The 18,139-nt window shown below is 41.4% G+C and overlaps 2 protein-coding genes across 2 annotated transcripts in view; one reads left to right on the top strand and one right to left on the bottom strand.

Annotated features, from left to right (window-relative positions):
• The window catches only part of UNK (unk zinc finger), a 37,932-nt gene extending 33,238 nt beyond the window's left edge, over positions 1-4,694 (bottom strand). The window contains exon 1 of the mRNA XM_044671558.1: positions 4,573-4,694. Within this exon, the coding sequence (XP_044527493.1) occupies positions 4,573-4,676 (104 nt within the window). The 5' untranslated portion in view covers positions 4,677-4,694. The remainder of the gene's footprint in view (positions 1-4,572) is intronic.
• A 10,535-nt stretch (positions 4,695-15,229) lies between these two features.
• Positions 15,230-17,890, top strand: LOC123245359 (histone H3.3A). Its single transcript, XM_044674221.1, has 4 exons — positions 15,230-15,376; positions 15,882-16,019; positions 16,257-16,410; positions 16,522-17,890. The coding sequence occupies exons 2-4, from the start codon at positions 15,892-15,894 to the stop codon at positions 16,648-16,650; spliced, it is 411 nt and encodes a 136-aa protein (XP_044530156.1). The 5' UTR covers positions 15,230-15,376; positions 15,882-15,891; the 3' UTR covers positions 16,651-17,890.
• Positions 17,891-18,139: the final 249 nt, after the last annotated feature.

Here is an 18,139-nt window from a genome sequence, read left to right on the forward strand (position 1 = left end):
TCAAGAAAGTGGGGTTGGGGGGAGACTGTTGGGAAAAGAACTAAAGGTGGAAAAAGGACACAAATAAGCTACTAGTATTTGTTGTTCTAATATAAAGATGCTACTGAACCACCAGCAGAATGTTCAAATTTTCCCTGGTTTCTCCTAAAACCAAGGGCAGATACTTTAAAAATGGCTGGCTAGGGGTTAGAAGTATCTTCTGTAGTAGTGACAAAGTTAAATGGCCCACATGGGGGCTGAACCCATAATATTTGGGCAGAGATCAGCCTTTACCTGATGGTTACTAGATGCACAAAATTAACCCAATATCTTAAAAGGAAAATTTTTTAAAGAATTGGCTGTAACTATGTAAGGCTACAATTTCAAAATACAAATGATCTGTTCAGGGAAATGACTTATCTTTGGACTAGTCCATAGTTCAGAGTTATGTATCTTCAAATATATCCTTACATTAACCATCATCAGATCTAGGCTCTCTCCTGACAAGAAAAACAATCTTTGCCTAAGACCCTAGACAGAAAGACTGCAACTGTGGTTCACCCACACTCTCCCTACAGCTTTAATTCTCAAAGTGTGCTCATGGCTTCTAAGACACACAGGAAGGAGACCTCACCTTCAGGCATCAGGGTGTTGAAAGCGGGAGGAAGTAGGTCCACGAGGGTGTCTTGCTTTTGTGCACTTATCTGGGGCGCTACTTTCCAGAGAAGGAGCTCCTTTATAGAGTGTGCCCATGGTGGATTTCTCTAAGTTGTTCTGAGAGTTGTCCAGCTGCCCTCACCAATAAGTCACAGTCTTTTGAAGGTTGATAGAAACCATCAGTCAAAGCAGATGCATATGGATTGTGGGGAAGCCTTCTTTAGTATCTAACATAGCTGGATTAAAACAAAAAAACTTAACCATTAAGCAAATCTTGACTTTAATCATTAATTTAGATTATAGCAGATAAGTACTATTCTTAAGAGCCTATTTTTCCTCAATGTGGGCATTTAACTCCTATTAAAAAGGACTGTGGGTACCTGGCTAAAGATCAAACTGAATTCTTAATTTATATCATGTGAGGAAGTTGCTTTCAAACCAGTGACTGACCTCCATAATTTTTTATTAGCAACTTGACTCATCATCACTGAGGTGGTTAAGTATTGGTTCTAAGATACAAGTTATTCGGTATACAGCAAATTGTTCAACAGAGGATGAACTTTGAATAGTGCTATAGCTTGCAATAACATTTTAAAAGATATTTCCCAAGAAAACGGAATTTTCTGAAACACGATCAGATGCAATTAAGCAGAGTTCATGACATAAATGTAATGTGCACATGCCAGCAAATCTGATTCAAAGCATCCATCTTATTTAGATGACAGAATTACTGCTACACTACCCTCATTAAAAAGTACCTAGGTGACATTCTTTAATGAAAATGGGAGTCTGACTAGATGAAACTGTTAAAAATCATTTTTTCTTGGTCCCATAAGAAAATATATCTAATAGCCAAAAATCACATTGAACTAGATTTCATTTTCCTCTGCAATTCAAGAGCACAATCAGTCTAACCTGGGCTAGTCCTTATAAAAAATGAAATGCTTTCTGCATTAAAAATATATGAAATAACACATCATGAAGTAGTTTTCATCACTTTTGAATGCCAAGATGATACATAAAAAGGCCAGAAACTTAAATTATATTTCAAAAGGGCTACCTTTTATGGCCTTCCAAATTAAAAAACAACTACCACAATGCAATTACAATATCAAAATAAAAAAAATTTCAATTACTTTCGAATTTTCATCTTACTCTTACTCCAATCCTCTAATATATTGTGCCACCAGAATATGGATTTGTTTTGAATGAGATGAAACTGTTTTACAGACCTGTCTGCACTTGCCCAATAAAAAGACCAACTTTATAACCAACCTAGCAAATTAAGTGGTGGGGCCACAGTTCCTGATTGTGAAAGAGTATTATTATTATTGTTGTTCTTGAAAATTTACTGAACACTGAGAAAATAAGTTGTACATTGAAAAAATTCAGAGATAACTCTAATGGCTTACTCTTTTATGAACTATATGCCCAAATTTTAATGAGGTGTATGTAGATGTTACATGAAAAACTTCCTCTATACAGGAATGAATGCTTATTAAAAACAAAGAAAGCCAATATCCTCCCAACTATTCAGTTGTAATTGAACCTATTCAGCTAGGTTTATGAAAAGAGCTTATACTTTAGCCCAAGAATGGACAAACTTTCAGCAGCAAGGAAAAAAAAAATCAACCCTAGGCAATTTTGCTTCTGTGGATACAAAAGGGATGTGTCATTGGTGTTCTCTACATTTTGGAAGAGTAAGAGCTAATTTTATAGTAAGCTCTTCCTTCCTCAGACCAAAAGAGAGGATTGCATCACCTCAAAGGAACCGAATCTGAAATCCTTGATATGAGGAAAGAAGTAAAAGCCATCTCCAGTTTGAAATGCTGTATGTACATCAAAACCTCGGACATTCTTAGTTTTCTCTTTCCCCTCACACATTACAAAGACACCCACAAACGATGATGTTTTCCCATTCCCAGTTTCACAGGATAGGGAAGGTAAGGATTGGAAGTCTAAATCTGGACTTGAAGATTATCACACCTTCTGAGCTCACACCTCTGATTTCTGAAGGTAGACTTTTGCAAACAATCACTGGGATAAATGCATCCATGACTTCCAAATACTAACCAGGGATGGTCTGGCCTATCTTCTCTGATTGACTTAAGGACATACCACCAAAGCACAGGATGCTCTGTTTTTAAAAACAATTGATCATCTGCTTTCAATTACTGATTTGGACACACAGGCTTTAAAATAAACAGCAAAAAGACAAACTGATCCAATTAGTCATGAGCTGGGGCATTCGTGTATTTACATTTAGAGTGATTTATTACAGTTGATTACGTCTGTTTCATTAGATAACTCCAAAAGCAACTCTCTTCCCTAATGATTTCAGAAGTCTTGTTAATAACAAAAGGGCCATAAAACACTCCAATTTCAATATGAGAAACACAGATTGTGATCCCTCAGATTTCCCAGAATACTTTCTGGGGTTATATGTATTCCACTGCAAAACTAAATCCAAGCAACCATAGATCGTTTTCAAAAGTTCTAATGGTATGCATTTTGCATGTTTCCAAAGCAAAAGAATCTAGTAAGATTGCTGGTTACCGCTCATTTGAGTACTATTTTCTGGAATCATCAAAGGTAAAGCCATTACCACTCCCACTGGAGAGAATCAAAGATGATAAAGACAGGCCTCCAGTTAGAAAGAGAGGGTAAACAAAGGTGGCAGGGCTCATATTCACAATGGCTCCAATTTAACACAAGTCTGGCCCTGTAATCAAAACGGCATCAAGAGCTTCAGACCAAAGCACAGAATTTCCCAACAAAGAAATCAACACAGGGCCTAACAGTTTCCCTTGGTCCCTGAGACATATTTCCAACAGGCCTCATCTCTGGAGTTCAGGAATAAGTCAAGTGTCCCTCCTGCCTGCGATTTGGTTCCTTCCATTACAAATGGTGCTTGCTTCCTGCCCCTATTCTGCAGCATGCCCCTGCTGTACAGCTGGTGAAGGCTCAGTTCCAAAGGCACCAGAATTTCCAGCAAGTCTAGAGAGTCCAGTTTTGGATACTCCACTTAAATAGGCAAAACTCAGATCAGGGATGGATGGCTCTAGGTCAACCACCAAAAACTTAGGGTTGGGGAAAAAATGGAGAACATCCTTTACTTGACACTAAACCTTCCTGGATGCTTCTAGAATTCTGACCTTTCTTTCCCCAAACTCCCTCCTCCCTGAGGTTTCCCATCTTTTACACTAAGTGCATTGCCACTTCAGTGTGGATGTCACAGTATGGGATCCCTAGCTCCTTGGGATGGCCCCAATATCTTGGCAGCTCATACTGTGGTGGTAGTAGCCAGAGAAAGGCTGTGTTTCGGGTCTCCTGTTTGTGTGCTTCACGTGGGTGTGGGTGCCACCTGAAGGCCCCACTTTGTGTCACTGTGAACTGGAGGAGGAGCGGGGGAGCTGGTCCACGAGGGTTTGTTTGCTTATGCAAATATACCAGTCGCTGACTGGGCCAGGGCTCGCCACATGCAGCTAAACCTAGGCTCTCCTGACCACTTCTGAGGGGCTCACTGGCTGCTAAGGACCACGGCACCCTCAGCGCACCTCTGGGCGTCGTTGTGCACATAAGTCAAGACCCAGGACTGGGGGAGGGGGAATGCAGGGCTTGAGGGCCGATTAGGCTTCAATGGCCAGGCCAGGTTCAAGTTATGTGTGTCACCGCATCCCGCACCCGGCCAACCCCGCGGACTGCACCCAACTTTCCCGCCCTCTGGCCCGGCTGGCGGTTGGTGGCAGTTGGAGGCAGTTGGGACTGGCCTCATCAGGTTGGAACCGGTCTAGGCCCGGCCAGAGGACGAGGGGGTGGGGGGGAGAAGGAGAAGAGGAGGGTTGGGTAGAGGCCGCCTCGCGCTCTCCCTGCGCGCGTGACTCACGCTAGCCGCTGACGTCAAGCGTGCGCGCGCGGCGGGGGGGCTCTACGTACGTGTAGTGCTGCGGTTTCTCGGGCTGCGCCTGCAGCACCTGGGCGGTGGCGGCCGGGGGCGCCGAGGAAGCCGCGGAGCCGCCGGGCCCGGGGCCCTTCGACATGGTCCTGTCTTCCTCCCTCTTCGCCGCTCCCCTTTTATTATTCAGTCTGCGCGGTCCGCGCCGAGAACCTAGTGCGCCTGCGTGGCGCCATGAGAACGTGAAGCACCCCCGTGCAGCCGGGCGGGATGCTGGGAGTTGTGGTCGGTTACTCCTGTCTAATCCTAGCGCGTATGAGGATTGCCAACGAAGGAAAGGACCACAACTCCCAGGGATTCCATGCGGCGACTGCCCCGGATGCTGAGGTGCCCATAATGGCTTCTGGGGATTGTAGTCCAGACCGGTCTCGTATTCTTGTTAGTGCGTTTGAAGCTCTAGAAAGAACTCTTTCATAGGAACCAGAGACCCCGAAGCAGGACAGCCCAAAAGCGTGGTCATAACTGAGAATACCTGGGAAATGGACAGTATAATAGATCCCCTATATTTCTGAGCACTATAATAGAGACTAGGCAGAGAATCAATGCTCAGTGCATCGAAAGGATGAAATTGTGGCATTTAATATTGTACTATACATGATTAAATAAAAAGTTGGTTTTTTTCCTTTCTATCCTTCACCATTGCTCTGAAAACTTTAGTCATCTGGAAAGTACCATCTCAGTCCGAAGTGTCTTCTGAATAGCTGTTTCATTTGAACTTTTTTTCCCTTAATGTTTCTTTGACACCTCCCCCCCCCTTTTTTTTTACAGCCTTGTTGCACTGATTCTCTCGTAGAGCCTTCTCCGTTGTAACAAATAAGTGATGAGATCTGAAAATGTATGTGCCTCATTCCTTGCTTGTTCATCATCTCTGCTGAGAAGAGGGAGGCATGTTTCAACATCAGTCTTACAAAGTCATGATTGCCCCTCCTTTCTTCACCTGGTTTACCCAAAGTGACTCCAGTAGAGCAGGAGCCAAGAGAAATGTTTTCTTCCTTCAGGATAGTCTTTATGACTGAGGTGCAAGAAGAAGCAGACACAAAAGTGTTGGGTTAGGCTACTCTTAGGTTTCTGGTCTAAACCAGTTAACAAGCATTCATTAAGTGCCTTCTATATCCTGGATATTGTGCTAAACAACCAACTTCCTTTTCAGGGATCCAGTGTCTGTGTGTGAAAGAGAAGAATACTCTCTTGCTGATTACTAAAATATCTTTAATAAAGAGAAGGCTTGAAGTTCTTAATTTTATGATTTATGCCCAGATTAAGCCTATTTATGATCTTAAGAAAGTATTTCAGATAGTTTTTAATAATTGATATTTAACTTGCTTTCCATCTTGAAGATTTTACAAATTTTTATTGAGTAGTGAAAAGCTTATTTTTGTCTTTTTTTAATTGGATGTGGTCTACATTTGTGTTTTTTACATTGAATATGTAATGATTGTCATTAAGGGAAGAAATATCCTTCATAACTTTTTAGAAACAAAAAATTGATAGTGCCTTAAATGATGCATGCTTTTTCTTCTAACCCAACCTAAATCCATAGGCTTTACTACTTTTTACTGAAGGAACCCAAAACAGAACAGAAGCTAAACCACTTGCTTGCACAATTGAGAAACTTTGCCATTTTGCATAGTTACCTTATTTACTACTAACTAGACCATTTGAAAATGGCATGTTCCAAAAGAACATTTATTTTTTTTACACAACTCTTACCTTCTGTCTTAGAATCAATACTGTGTATTGCCTAGGTAATGGGGGTTAAGTGACTTGCCCAGGGTCACACAGCTAGGAAGTGTCAGGTTCCAGATTTGAACCTCTTTTTATCTTTGTATACCCATTTCTAGGCCTGACTCTCAATCCACTGAGCCACCCAGCTGCCCCAAGAACAAGATTTAACATGAATCTTTACTTCCATTATTTTTAGAAACACAGTATTTATGTTAATTACTTTACCTCTAAGAATGAGAGATTGATTGAACTAGGAAGGGCCCTTCCAAATCTAAATTTGATTTGTCTGTGTAGTTATCCAAGTCCCTAATCTAGTCATTTTGTTGGCCGAAGGAATAGCAGGAGACCACTCTATTCAATTTGAAATAGATTGACTTCATACCATACATTTCCAAAGCTGTTTAAATGGATCTATTGGAATTGATAGTTTCCAGATACTTTCATTAATTTTTTTTCTTTTTTAATTATGAACTTAGTAGTCATCAAGAAACTTGAATATCTCAGTGTTCAAAGAACAGAAAAAAAGGGGATTTTGTATAAAATTGTGAACTTCCATTATGGAGTGTGAATTTCTTAAAGTGTATATTAAAAACATACATATATTTGATTTTTAAAAGTACATGTTAAATTTAACACTATAACAAACATGCCCAGCTTGTTTGTGTATCATTCTGAATTTCCTTAGGTTCTCTTCTATGTATTTTGTTAATTTAATTTATCTTCGTTCTTTATGTTACATTATTCTCAACATCCACCAACTTTCCATCAGTTTCCTCTCCTCCAAATAGAATCTCCCTTGTAACAAAATGGTGGGATCAAGCAAAACAAATTCATGCATTGACCATTTCTGAAAATGCATCTCATTCTACCCCTCTAGTCTATCACCTTTCTGCCCAGAAATAGGAAGTATAATTACATCAATTACCTGCCTCATTTCTTATGTCATCTTTTCTTGTTTTTCTCCTTTTAAGAATACATTTTTAAAAAACTGAATGAATGGTTGTCACTAAGGATGGCACTCTGCCTCAAATTATTTCCTTTATTATACAATACCTAGTAATAATTATTTTTGAATTGGTCTCAGAATTTGTTAATTCCTTTCTAGTGATAGCAAAAACGGAGCAGGGGTGGGGAAGGGCAGAGAATGACCAGAGATTTTTTACCATTAAAGGTATGGGGATAATGGCATAATTAAATCATCTAAAAAATGTCTTAGATACAAAAGAGACCTTTAACTCAAGAAGTCCAGTCCAACACCAGTTTCTTATCCACATGAAAAGGGATTGCCAAGTTATTTCTCCAATTTTATCCCTAAGTGTTTTACCAAAGAATCTCACACACACAAAACCAAGATCTACCTTGTCTTATATAAACACTGAAATTAAGCAGATAAGCTTTTCCTCCTCTATAGGCCTGGCTGTGGATGAAGGAGAAATGTCCACAGTTGTTTTGAAACTGAAGCTTTTTTTATGACATTGATTTTTATTACATAGTAGGGGGCAGTAAAGTGTAATAGATAGAGAACTGACTTTGGAGCTAGGAATGCATGAGTTCAAGGACTGCCTCTGACCCATATTGTCTTTAGGATCCTTGACAAGTCAATTAACCTCTCTCTCAGTTCTCTAGGCAAACTTTAAGACCATGTAATATGCAAAGAAGATCCTGACCAGAGTTGGCTGAGGAAGGTTCCTTATCTTGGAGCTTTTCTTATTAATGAAATTCCAAGTTCAGTCCCTATTCCTATTACATGACAGTTCCTGGTATATTGTTTGAAAGTCTTTAGTAATTAAACATATATTATGGAATATATGTGTAGGTAAGCTTCAAAGAGCAGAGGAGAAGAGAATGGACATTACAAAGGAGACTGGAGCTTGGGAGATACTGATAAAGGCAGCAATCTGATTCTACCACATTGTTATAAGACTTTTTATGTGTCAAAGTAAAGACTGAAATATTCCTGTGACTGTACCATAATTCTCCCTTAATATCAGTTTATGCTTGATTTTATTCATTAACCCATTTATTTCGATATTTTTATTTAGCAATGAGAATCCCCTGAACAGGAACTATAGATTAGAACATTCAGTGGTTCTATGTTTCAGTTTCATTTACTGGCTGCCTTTAGGGAAATAACTGTTAGTCACATTTTGACATTTTGTACCATAAGCCTCATTCTTAAGAATAAATATCATAATTTGTTCTAGATATTTATTTAGACATAGGGAAGGATCACTAACTTTTTTTCTTCTTCATTTGTTAATAAGCATTTAAGGACATACTGTATGATGTGCTAAGTATTATAGTATACATTGGGTATACAAAGATAAAAAGAAAAGACTCTAACTAAAAGATTACCTTCTTGGGGAAACAACTTGTAACAGGAAACAGACCTGATGTATTTTCTAACTAAAGGATATATAGATCCACAAAACCTAGGGGGAACCTGAAGATCTCTGAAGGAGAGGCGGGTCAGGCTTTTTCTCATTTGTCTCTGGTTCTGGCTAAGGGATAATTGAGCTCATCATCCTGGTAATAGCCATCCTTTCTTCTATGAAGAGTTTTAGTAACTACAATGAGCATTTCCTCTACCTCTTCCCCTCCCAGACTTCTGAGGTATCAGGCTAGAAAGGTCCATCCTTCAAGGTCACTGTATATATATAGTCAGTGATTCACCTGTCCTTAGGAAAAGATACAAAAAAGAAGTGGCTAAGGCCTTGAAAGCTGGTCTTCAGCTGGCCTAAACAACCACATATTCTTGGTGCCAAAGCTGCCAGGGGGAGGAAGTGAAGAAATACTCCCCACCCCCATCAAAGAAAGCCTAAAGGAAAGCTGTTAGAGTCAAGCCAAATATTCAGAAAAGAATGAGACCAGAAGTTGCCTCCTTTTGAAGTCTGCCGAGTAGATGGCCCTTGCAGCTAGCTGCCTGTGGAGACCAACCAGAAACATTCCCTCTAATAGAGGTTAAAACATCTCTCCTCTTCCCCTCTGCAAAAGTAGCTAGGAGGCAGGCTCCATCCTCAATGGGAAGTGTCCTAGCCAGAATACATATGTGTCTTGAAAATGCCTAAGTATGAACACATGGGCTGATGGGGATATTATTGGGGATGAAGACAATAAACAATAACTCTAGTCTAACTATCAATAATATGGAATTAGGTCTTGATCAATGATACATGTAAAACCCAGTGGAATTGTGCATCGGCTAAGGGGGGCAGGGGGGCTTAGAGGAGAGGGAAAGAACATGAAACATGTAACTGGGGGAAATATTTTAAAAAATATATAATTAAAAAAATAAAAGTAGAAGCAGAGGTTGATTCAGGGTTATGGTGTGACAAAACATGAGCCTCAAAGAGAGAGGAGCAGCAAGTTTAGCTGCTGAACTAGAGGGTTACGACTTGGAAAGGAGAAAAATTAAGCCAGAGGCAATGTTATGGCCTGGGAGAATATTGAAGCATGGAGGATGAAGAATAGGTTCAGGAGAAACCAGGTAGCAGAAGAGCTCACAAAACAGGAAGTTACGGATGCATAGAAAGATATTTCCGAATTCTTGAAAATGAAAGTAGAACAACTTGTGGGCGATGATAAGAGCAAGGATGTCACCATCCTGCCGGCTGACTGAAGTGGACTCTTAAAGGTATTTAGGTTGGGGTGTTAAAGAAATTAATGAACTGTAAGTTTGAGAATAGAGGCTATGTTAACATCCTCTAGCATTGCTGTGAGGATTGGTTTGGAGAGGAAGGCTGAACTAGATACTGAACTCCTTGAGAAAGGAGAGACAATAACCAGGGAATTATTGTTCTCAGGGATCTGGATAGGGTGACATCTGTATAGAGCTCACTCATCAAAAGAGGAATGGTTGCTAAGAGACTACAGCAAGGGAGGAGAGTGTGAAGTATTATTGGAGAGGGTAAAGGAGGTGTTAAAGACTTTTCCTACAGCCTGATTACAAAGTGTGTAGAAGTTCTCCAATCAACCTGATGGGCATGACCATGAATGTGTTTGACACCAAAGAACTTCTAGGGATTAGCCAAGAGTATCAGCCACTGACTCTTGGGTCTATATCAAAAAGTAAGCTGCCACAAAGAGATCAGAGAAAGAGGATAAAGGTCTCAGATAGAAAATATTTATAGCTCTTTTCCTAGTGACAATCAGAGTATTCATCAATTGGAGAACTCAGTAGTTTTTCAGTTGTGTCTGCCCATATCTTACCTCAAATGCAGCCACTGATACTTTCTAGCTATGTGACCATGGGATTTTCAAATGGGGTTTTCTTAGCAAAGAGACTGGAGTGGTTTGCCATTTCCTTCTCTGGCTCATTTTACTGAGAAGGAAACTGAGGCAAATAAGGTTAAGTGACTTGTCCAAGGTTGCACACCTAGGAAGTGTCTTAGGTCAAATGTGAACTCAAGTCCTCCTGAGGTTCAAAGCTTTATCCACTGTGCCATCTAGCTGCCCCACAATTGGAGAAATTAGCTAAACAATTTTAAGCTAAATTATGGTATATGAATATAATGGAATACATTATGCTGTAAGAAGTAATGAAGGGGAATGGCTTCAGGAAAACCTCGGTAAGGACTGATCCTGAGCAGAACTGGAGCAATTTATACTACATTATGAAAAACTGAAGATGAGCCCATTAATCAACTCTGATTCCTTGGTACCAATAATGAAGAATGCCACTCACTCCATTACAGAGAAGTGATGGAGCAATTATATAGAATGAAACACATTTTAAACATGGCTGATATACGATTTTATTTTGCTTGGAATGTGGGAGTAAAAAAAAAAGAACTTGGTCCTACTCTGGCAATGAGCTCAGTTAAGAGCTCATTTGGAGCTGGGGCGGGGGGGGGGGGAGGGAAGGTGGTACCCGAGCTATAGTTTTAGGAATTATCTTTAATATAGAATAGTCATTCCTCAGGGACTCCTGAATTGAAAGTACAAGTTTGAAGTCCAGAGAAGTACCCCAGAAGAATAGAAGATGAGAGGCAAATATAACAGTGGAGAGAATACTGAACTTGGAGTCAAGAAGGCCTGGACTCAAATCCCACCACTGGTGACCATGGGCTGGTCACTTAACCTTAACATCTTTAAATTTCAGTTTCCATGTCTATAAAATAAGGGGGCTGGATTTGATGACCTCTAACAACTGTTCCAGCTCTAATGATTCTATGAGTAGTATTCCTCCTGGATTAATGCTCTATGGTCATGAAGAAAGGAAGGCCAGGAATGCAGTATCTTTTTTTTGGGGGGGGGAGGGTAGAGGATCCAAGTTTTAATGCATGTCAGGAGATAAAAGGAATATGAGAAGAGGTCTAAGATGAAAGGAAGTTTGTTAATAGTGGAATGGGGGTTCCATAAAGCACAATGGAAGTGCTGGATTGAAACATAAGAGCAGCAGGGTTGAGGCAAATGGGGATGAGAAAATGACAAGTGGTGACAGGGAGAGGGAGAGTTTTCACTTATGCAGTACCCAGAGATTTTGCAGCTAGGTGACCTAGTGGATAGAGTGCCAGGTCTGGAGTCAGAAAGAATTCTTGAGTTCAAATCTGGCCTTAGACACTTATTAGCTGTATGACCCTGGGCAAGTCATTTAACCCTGTTTGCCTCCGTTTATTCATCTGTAAAATGAACCAGTGAAGGAAATGGTAGACCATTCTAGTTATCTGTGCCAAGAAAATCACAAATGGGGTCACAAAGAATTGGACACTGAACAACAATGACAACAAAAGAGACTGGATTTGGGAAAGAATGAAGTGGTTCGCTAGCTATAGGTTGGGGATATGGCATTGTTTGACTGGGGCTCTCACGCTTAGGTCTACTGTGAATGCCAAAGAGTATATGTCATTTCTCAGTAACTAGGAACTTTTCAAGTACAGTACTAAGGAAGTACTAAGGAAGAAGAGAAATTGAAACTATCTCCGGTGGCCGTTCCATTCTAGCAAATGAGGTCCTGACTGATTCTCATCATAAGCTTCAAAAATCCATTGGTTAGTCAACAAACATTTATTGCTATTAGCTTACTAAGTGCTAGGTACTGTATTTAGTAAGTAGTACCCAAGAATCTAAGAAAGGTTAAATCTACCATAAAGGCCTGAGGAACATCCATTTCAAAGATATAAGACTGGAGATAGAGTTTTAATTAGAGGAATATGCCAGGTGGAGGGGAGAGTAAAGTGTAAGGAGATTTGAAAGATAGAAAGGGATCTTGTAAATAGCTTTTTAAAAAATTCAAGTTTTAGGGACCAACTGGGTAGCTCAGTGGATTGAGAGCCAGATCTAGAGACGGTAGGTCCTAGGTTCGAATCTGGCCTCAGATACTTCCCAGCTGTGTGACCCTGGGCAAGTCACTTGACCCCCATTGTGTAGCTCTTACCACTCTTCTGCCTTGGTCAATACTGTGTATTGGCTCCAACTGAAAATAAAAATAAAACTTGAATTTTTATTTTCAGTTTCACATTCTTGCCTTCTTTTCACCCCTCCCACTCCTATTGAGAAATCAAGAACTACAATACCCATTTTACAAATACATAATGCAAAACATATTTCTGCATTAGCCATATTCTTGGAGGAAAAAAGCAAAAAAAAAAAAAAAGGAAAAAATATGCTTCAATCTGCTTATTGAGTCTGTCAGTTCTTTATCTGGAGGTGGATAGCATTTTATATCAAGACTCCTTTGGATTTGTGATTGATCGCTGGACTTGATCAAAATGACTAAGTCTTTAATAAATAACTTTTATCTGATCCTGGAACCAATAGGGAGCCACTGGAGTTTATTGAGTAAAGAGGCAACATGGTCAGACTTTTTGCAACAAGCATTTATTTGCAGAATGAATTGAAATGAGGAGAGACCTGAGTTAAGGGGTTTAATGACAAGACCTGGTGTCAGATGAACTGGTCCTTGACACAATTAGTTGCCTGGTACATGAGGTCCAAGTTCTGAGGTTGATCCTAGAGTGGAGAATCTCATCTCTTAGGCTCAGGTACTGAAAGGGAGAGACAAAGCAGGTTGGGTGAGGTCTAAGGGTAGCTGGGCAGTGCAGAGGCTAGATAGAGTACAGGGCCCAAAATCAGGAAGATCTGAGTTCATGACCTCAGAAACTAGCTATGTGACTAAACAAGTCACTTAACACCTTTTTTTTTTTTAACCCTTAACTTCTGTGTATTGGCTCCTTGGTGGAAGAGTGGTAAGGGTGGGCAATGGGGGCCAAGTGACTTGCCCAGGGTCACACAGCTGGGAAGTGTCTGAGGCCGGATTTGAACCTAGGACCTCCCATCTCTAAGTCTGGCTCTCAATCTACTGAGCTATCCAGCTGCCCCCTACTTAACACCTTTTTGCCTCAGTTCCTCATCTGGAAAATGGGGACCCACTGGAAAAGGAAACAGCAAACCACTCCAGTATCTGCCAAGAAGACCCTGGGGACAACATAGAGTAGGACACAACCGAAGGATAAGAGTGGTCCAGGCAAGAGGTGATGAGGGACTTGTTCTAAGGGGATATCTAGGTGAGAGGAAAGAAGATATATGAGAGATGTTGGGAAGGTAGGAATAACTAGACTTGGCAACAGATTGGATATGTGAGATGATTGTGAGTGAGGAATCCAAGACAGCACCACTGTGGCCAGCCAGCATGACTGTAACTTGGCTTGTAATTGAGAAATTTTACAGTTTGGGAGTAAAAAACAATGAGGTCTGCTTCAGACAGGGTGAGTTTTTGAGATGCCCAAAAAGTAAGGCAGGACTGGGGCTCAGGAGAGAGACTAGGACTGAATATATAGAACAAGGAATCATCTGCAGAGATGTTCGATTCTAATTGAATTCATGTCTGGGAAGACCTGGTGTTGGATGAACCGGTCCTTGACACCTCTAGTAGCCTGGCACCTGAGGTTCAGGTCCTGAGGAGGATCCTAGAGCCCAGAACCTCATCTCTTAGGCTCAGGGACGGAAGGCAGAGGCAAAGCAGGTTGGGTGAGGTGTGTTTCAGGTTTCCTCAGAAGTAGTCGGACAGGGAGTAACAATAAACAAACACCGGGCTCCTTATCGAGCTCAGCTATCTTTCATTCAACTCCACACAGACACTCATATACTACATTATGATTTCCCTCTCTGTCTGGCCTTCTATTCAACTATTACATAATTGAGGAAATCGGAATCTCCTTTAATCTTTTTTACTAAAATCTCATTTTGACAGCCATTGCGCTAAAAATAAGCTATACAAAGTATCCCATTTGCCAGTGTCATCAATTGCCACTGTTTCTTTTTTGTCCCCTTCTTGTTATAAAAAAGTATCTGTTACAGAATATTCGGTAACATTTGTGCCACTCTGTAACTATATTCTGCCACCATTTGTGAAATCCAGTTTTTCCACGGAGGAAACATTCCCATTTACAAATGTAATTTTACACCGAGCCACATTTGCGTGTTGATTTTTTTTTAAAGCAGCAGTTGGGTTTAGTCATTTGGAGAGTCTCTTCTGAAAATGCACTGGGAAGCCTTCAGTACATTGGCTCAAGGTAAATACGCTCAGGCCCTTGCCGAGAAGACTCTCGGCCACAAATACAATTCATTTGCATTGACTTTCTATTGTAGAGCTTTGCAACAAAGGGAAGGATCCAAACATAGCTCTGTTTTAGCCAATCAGAGGGGCGAGGTGAAGGAAAATTCTGATTCGTCCTTTCTTCTCCCCGAGCATCCAATCACCACGCTACTTTAACAGCCAATCAACGGCCTGTGTTTTCACCAATCCGAAAGCAGGGCTGGAGCACGGCCTTTGTGTCGGGGGATGTCAGCGCGTCGGCGAACGCGCTGGCCAATGGAAAGGGTCGTAGATGTATGCAAATAAGATGCCTATGACGCAGACACGCAGCGTGAGGCGTGGGTATAAAAAACCAGGTGTCGAGGGGAGGTGTCGAGCGCAGAGCGGTTTGGTCGTTGAGCGGAGCGGGAGTGTTCCCGGACTTTAGTTACTCGGAGCGAGGCGGTGTCAACGGCAGCGCCGAGCGGATAGAAGCGGCGGCATCAGCAGTGAATCCAGTGGAGGAAATATCGACTGTTCGTTCGGTGGGTGTCCGCTTCTTTCTGGGTTTAAGTATCGATCTCGGCCTCTGGCGCCTCTGATTGCCGCAGTTTGTCAGAGTGGCCGGCGCCGGGCAGATTGGTTTGGCGGTTGTCTTGGGACAGTGTGGAGTAAGCGGCTTGACCCTCCCGGCTTCTTTTCTTTCGGCATCGCGCTTCGGTTTTTTCCTCCCGGCCGGTGCTTCCGAGGCCTCGGCATCGAGTTGTCGCGGGCAGCCGGGCCTCCGCCTGTCGAGGAGGGGAAGTGACTCCTCCCCGCCCTCCAGGGGAGGCCGCCTCTGCTGGCAGCCTGAGTCATTGGGGGAGGGGGGGAGGAGGAAAAGGCGGCGACGGGCCCCCGCCCGGCCATCTGCTGCCATCCGCCTGAGATGTCGGGAGATCTTCGAGGAGGCCGCCGAGAGCCCCAGGGCCGGCCTCTTTAGGGGAGGGAGGGAAAAAGAGACGTCGGCGTCTTTCGAGGTCGTAAAGTGGAGACTTTGTTTCTCTTTAGGTAAGACAAGATGGCCCGTACAAAGCAGACTGCTCGTAAGTCCACTGGTGGGAAAGCTCCACGCAAACAGCTGGCTACAAAGGCTGCCAGGAAAAGCGCCCCCTCTACTGGTGGGGTCAAGAAGCCTCACCGTTACCGGTATGAGTTGTTTTTGTTTCTGTTTTGCTTTCTTTGAAATTGGAATTAGTCACTATGGGAGGTGGGGGGTGGCGGCGGCGGCGGCGGGCGGCAGCAGCACCGCCTAGGAGAAGAGGAATGGGGTAATTATGCCTTTATTCGGATTTTAAAACGTAACTTTTGATAGTTGTTGGAACGAATTTGAACTTGGGTTTTGTTTTTGTTTTGTTTTTTGTTGTTTTTTTTTTCCCCTTCCAGGCCTGGTACTGTGGCCCTTCGTGAGATTCGCCGTTACCAGAAGTCAACAGAGCTTTTGATCAGGAAACTTCCTTTCCAGCGATTGGTCAGGGAGATTGCCCAGGATTTCAAAACAGACTTGAGGTTCCAGAGTGCAGCTATTGGAGCCCTTCAGGTAAAAGCCAAACAAACCTTTTGATAGGAGAATTGGGGAATAGTAGGGGAAGAGGGGTGACATTTGATTTAAAAGGAGTCTAATAGTGTGGTGTGTTTTTGTTTTTAACAGGAGGCTAGTGAAGCATATTTGGTGGGTCTCTTTGAAGATACTAACCTGTGTGCCATCCATGCCAAGAGAGTCACTATCATGCCCAAAGACATCCAGTTGGCTCGCAGGATACGGGGAGAAAGAGCTTAAGTGAAGGCAGTTTTATGGTGTTTTGTAGTAAATTCTGTAAAATACTTTGGTTTTAATTTGTGACCTTTTTTGTAAGAAATTGTTTATAATATGTTGCATTTGTACTTACGTCATTCCATCTTTCACTCAGGATGAATGCGAAAAGTGACTGTTCACAGACCTCAGTGATGTGAGTGAGCATTGTTGCTCAGGAGTGACAAGTTGCTAATATGCAGAAGGGATGGGTGATATTTCTTGCTTCTCATGATGCATGTTTCTGTATGTTAATGACTTGTTGGGTAGCTAAATTCGTAAGGTACTAGAATTGATATAAATGTGTACAGGGTCCTTTTGCAATAAAACTGGTTATGACTTGATCCAAGTGTTTAACAATTGGGGCTGTTAAGTCTGACCATACATCACTGTGATAGAATGTGGGCTTTTCAGAGGGTGATAATATACAAGTCTTAACCACAGTGTAACTTACAGTTTCCTAAAAAAAAAAGTGAAAAAAAAAACCATAAACCTGGCAGCTATAGAATACACTATGTGCATTTATAATAGCTATTTTATATATTGTAGTGTCAACGTTTTTAAATTAAATGTTTTACATTCACCTGTGGGGAGTCTTGTCATTGAGATGTAATTAAAAGTCTAGTTGGCTTTTTCCTAGCTAAACTTCACTTGTTCTTGTACATCAGAGTAGTATGATTCTACTCGGCATTGTACCTTGCATAAGTCCTCATTCTACCACGTGTTAAGCAACCTTCTAGCTAAATAGTGCAAACAGTAACCTAGGATTTTATTTATAAGGGCTCTTTTTAAACTACAAACTTTTCCACCAGCATCATCCTCTCCCTGTTACTTGCAAATCGTCTATCTAGAGCAGTTCTTAATAGTGATATATGGTTGGTCTTTAATTTGGTTTCTTTCCTTTTAAGTAAAGGAAAACTGAATCAGTTAAGTTGCTAGATTGGATGCAAGGGATAGAGGAGATAGAAATTATCTGCCGGGTGAAGTATGTATTATAACCCTTAGAGTAACTTGCCTGGGGATGGGGAGGGCAATACATTTTCAAACTTTTCATGGAAATACTGCGATGGTTGCAGGGTTTTAGGGTCCATCTGGTATGACCATCTAAGAAAAAAAATCACTTAGAGGAACTTGAAAGTGGTTTTAAACTTTATCCTTCTATTGAAGTTTTTAGGTCAATTATGTATGTTGACTAAAATAATTTACAAAATAAACTTGTTTATCCCAACTGGTGTCAAAAAACTAAATTTGATGTTGTATAAAAACTTAATTCCAACCCAGTAGGGTTGATGGAGAGTAGGCTTCCCCTCCTGGGTTAAGTCCCACCACTGACAAGGGAGTAGAGACCCTAGGCAAGTCATTTGACTTGGTGCCACAGGCGATTTTTCAAGACTAAATTATAGAACAGTTGCCCATCTGCCTTGGCAGAATTCCCTTTCAATCAAAATTTCATAAGTCTTAGATTTTATTTAGTTGA

The sequence above is a fragment of the Gracilinanus agilis genome, chromosome 4 (assembly GCF_016433145.1).
Source record: "Gracilinanus agilis isolate LMUSP501 chromosome 4, AgileGrace, whole genome shotgun sequence".
In the NCBI taxonomy this organism is placed as follows: Eukaryota; Metazoa; Chordata; class Mammalia; order Didelphimorphia; family Didelphidae; genus Gracilinanus; species Gracilinanus agilis.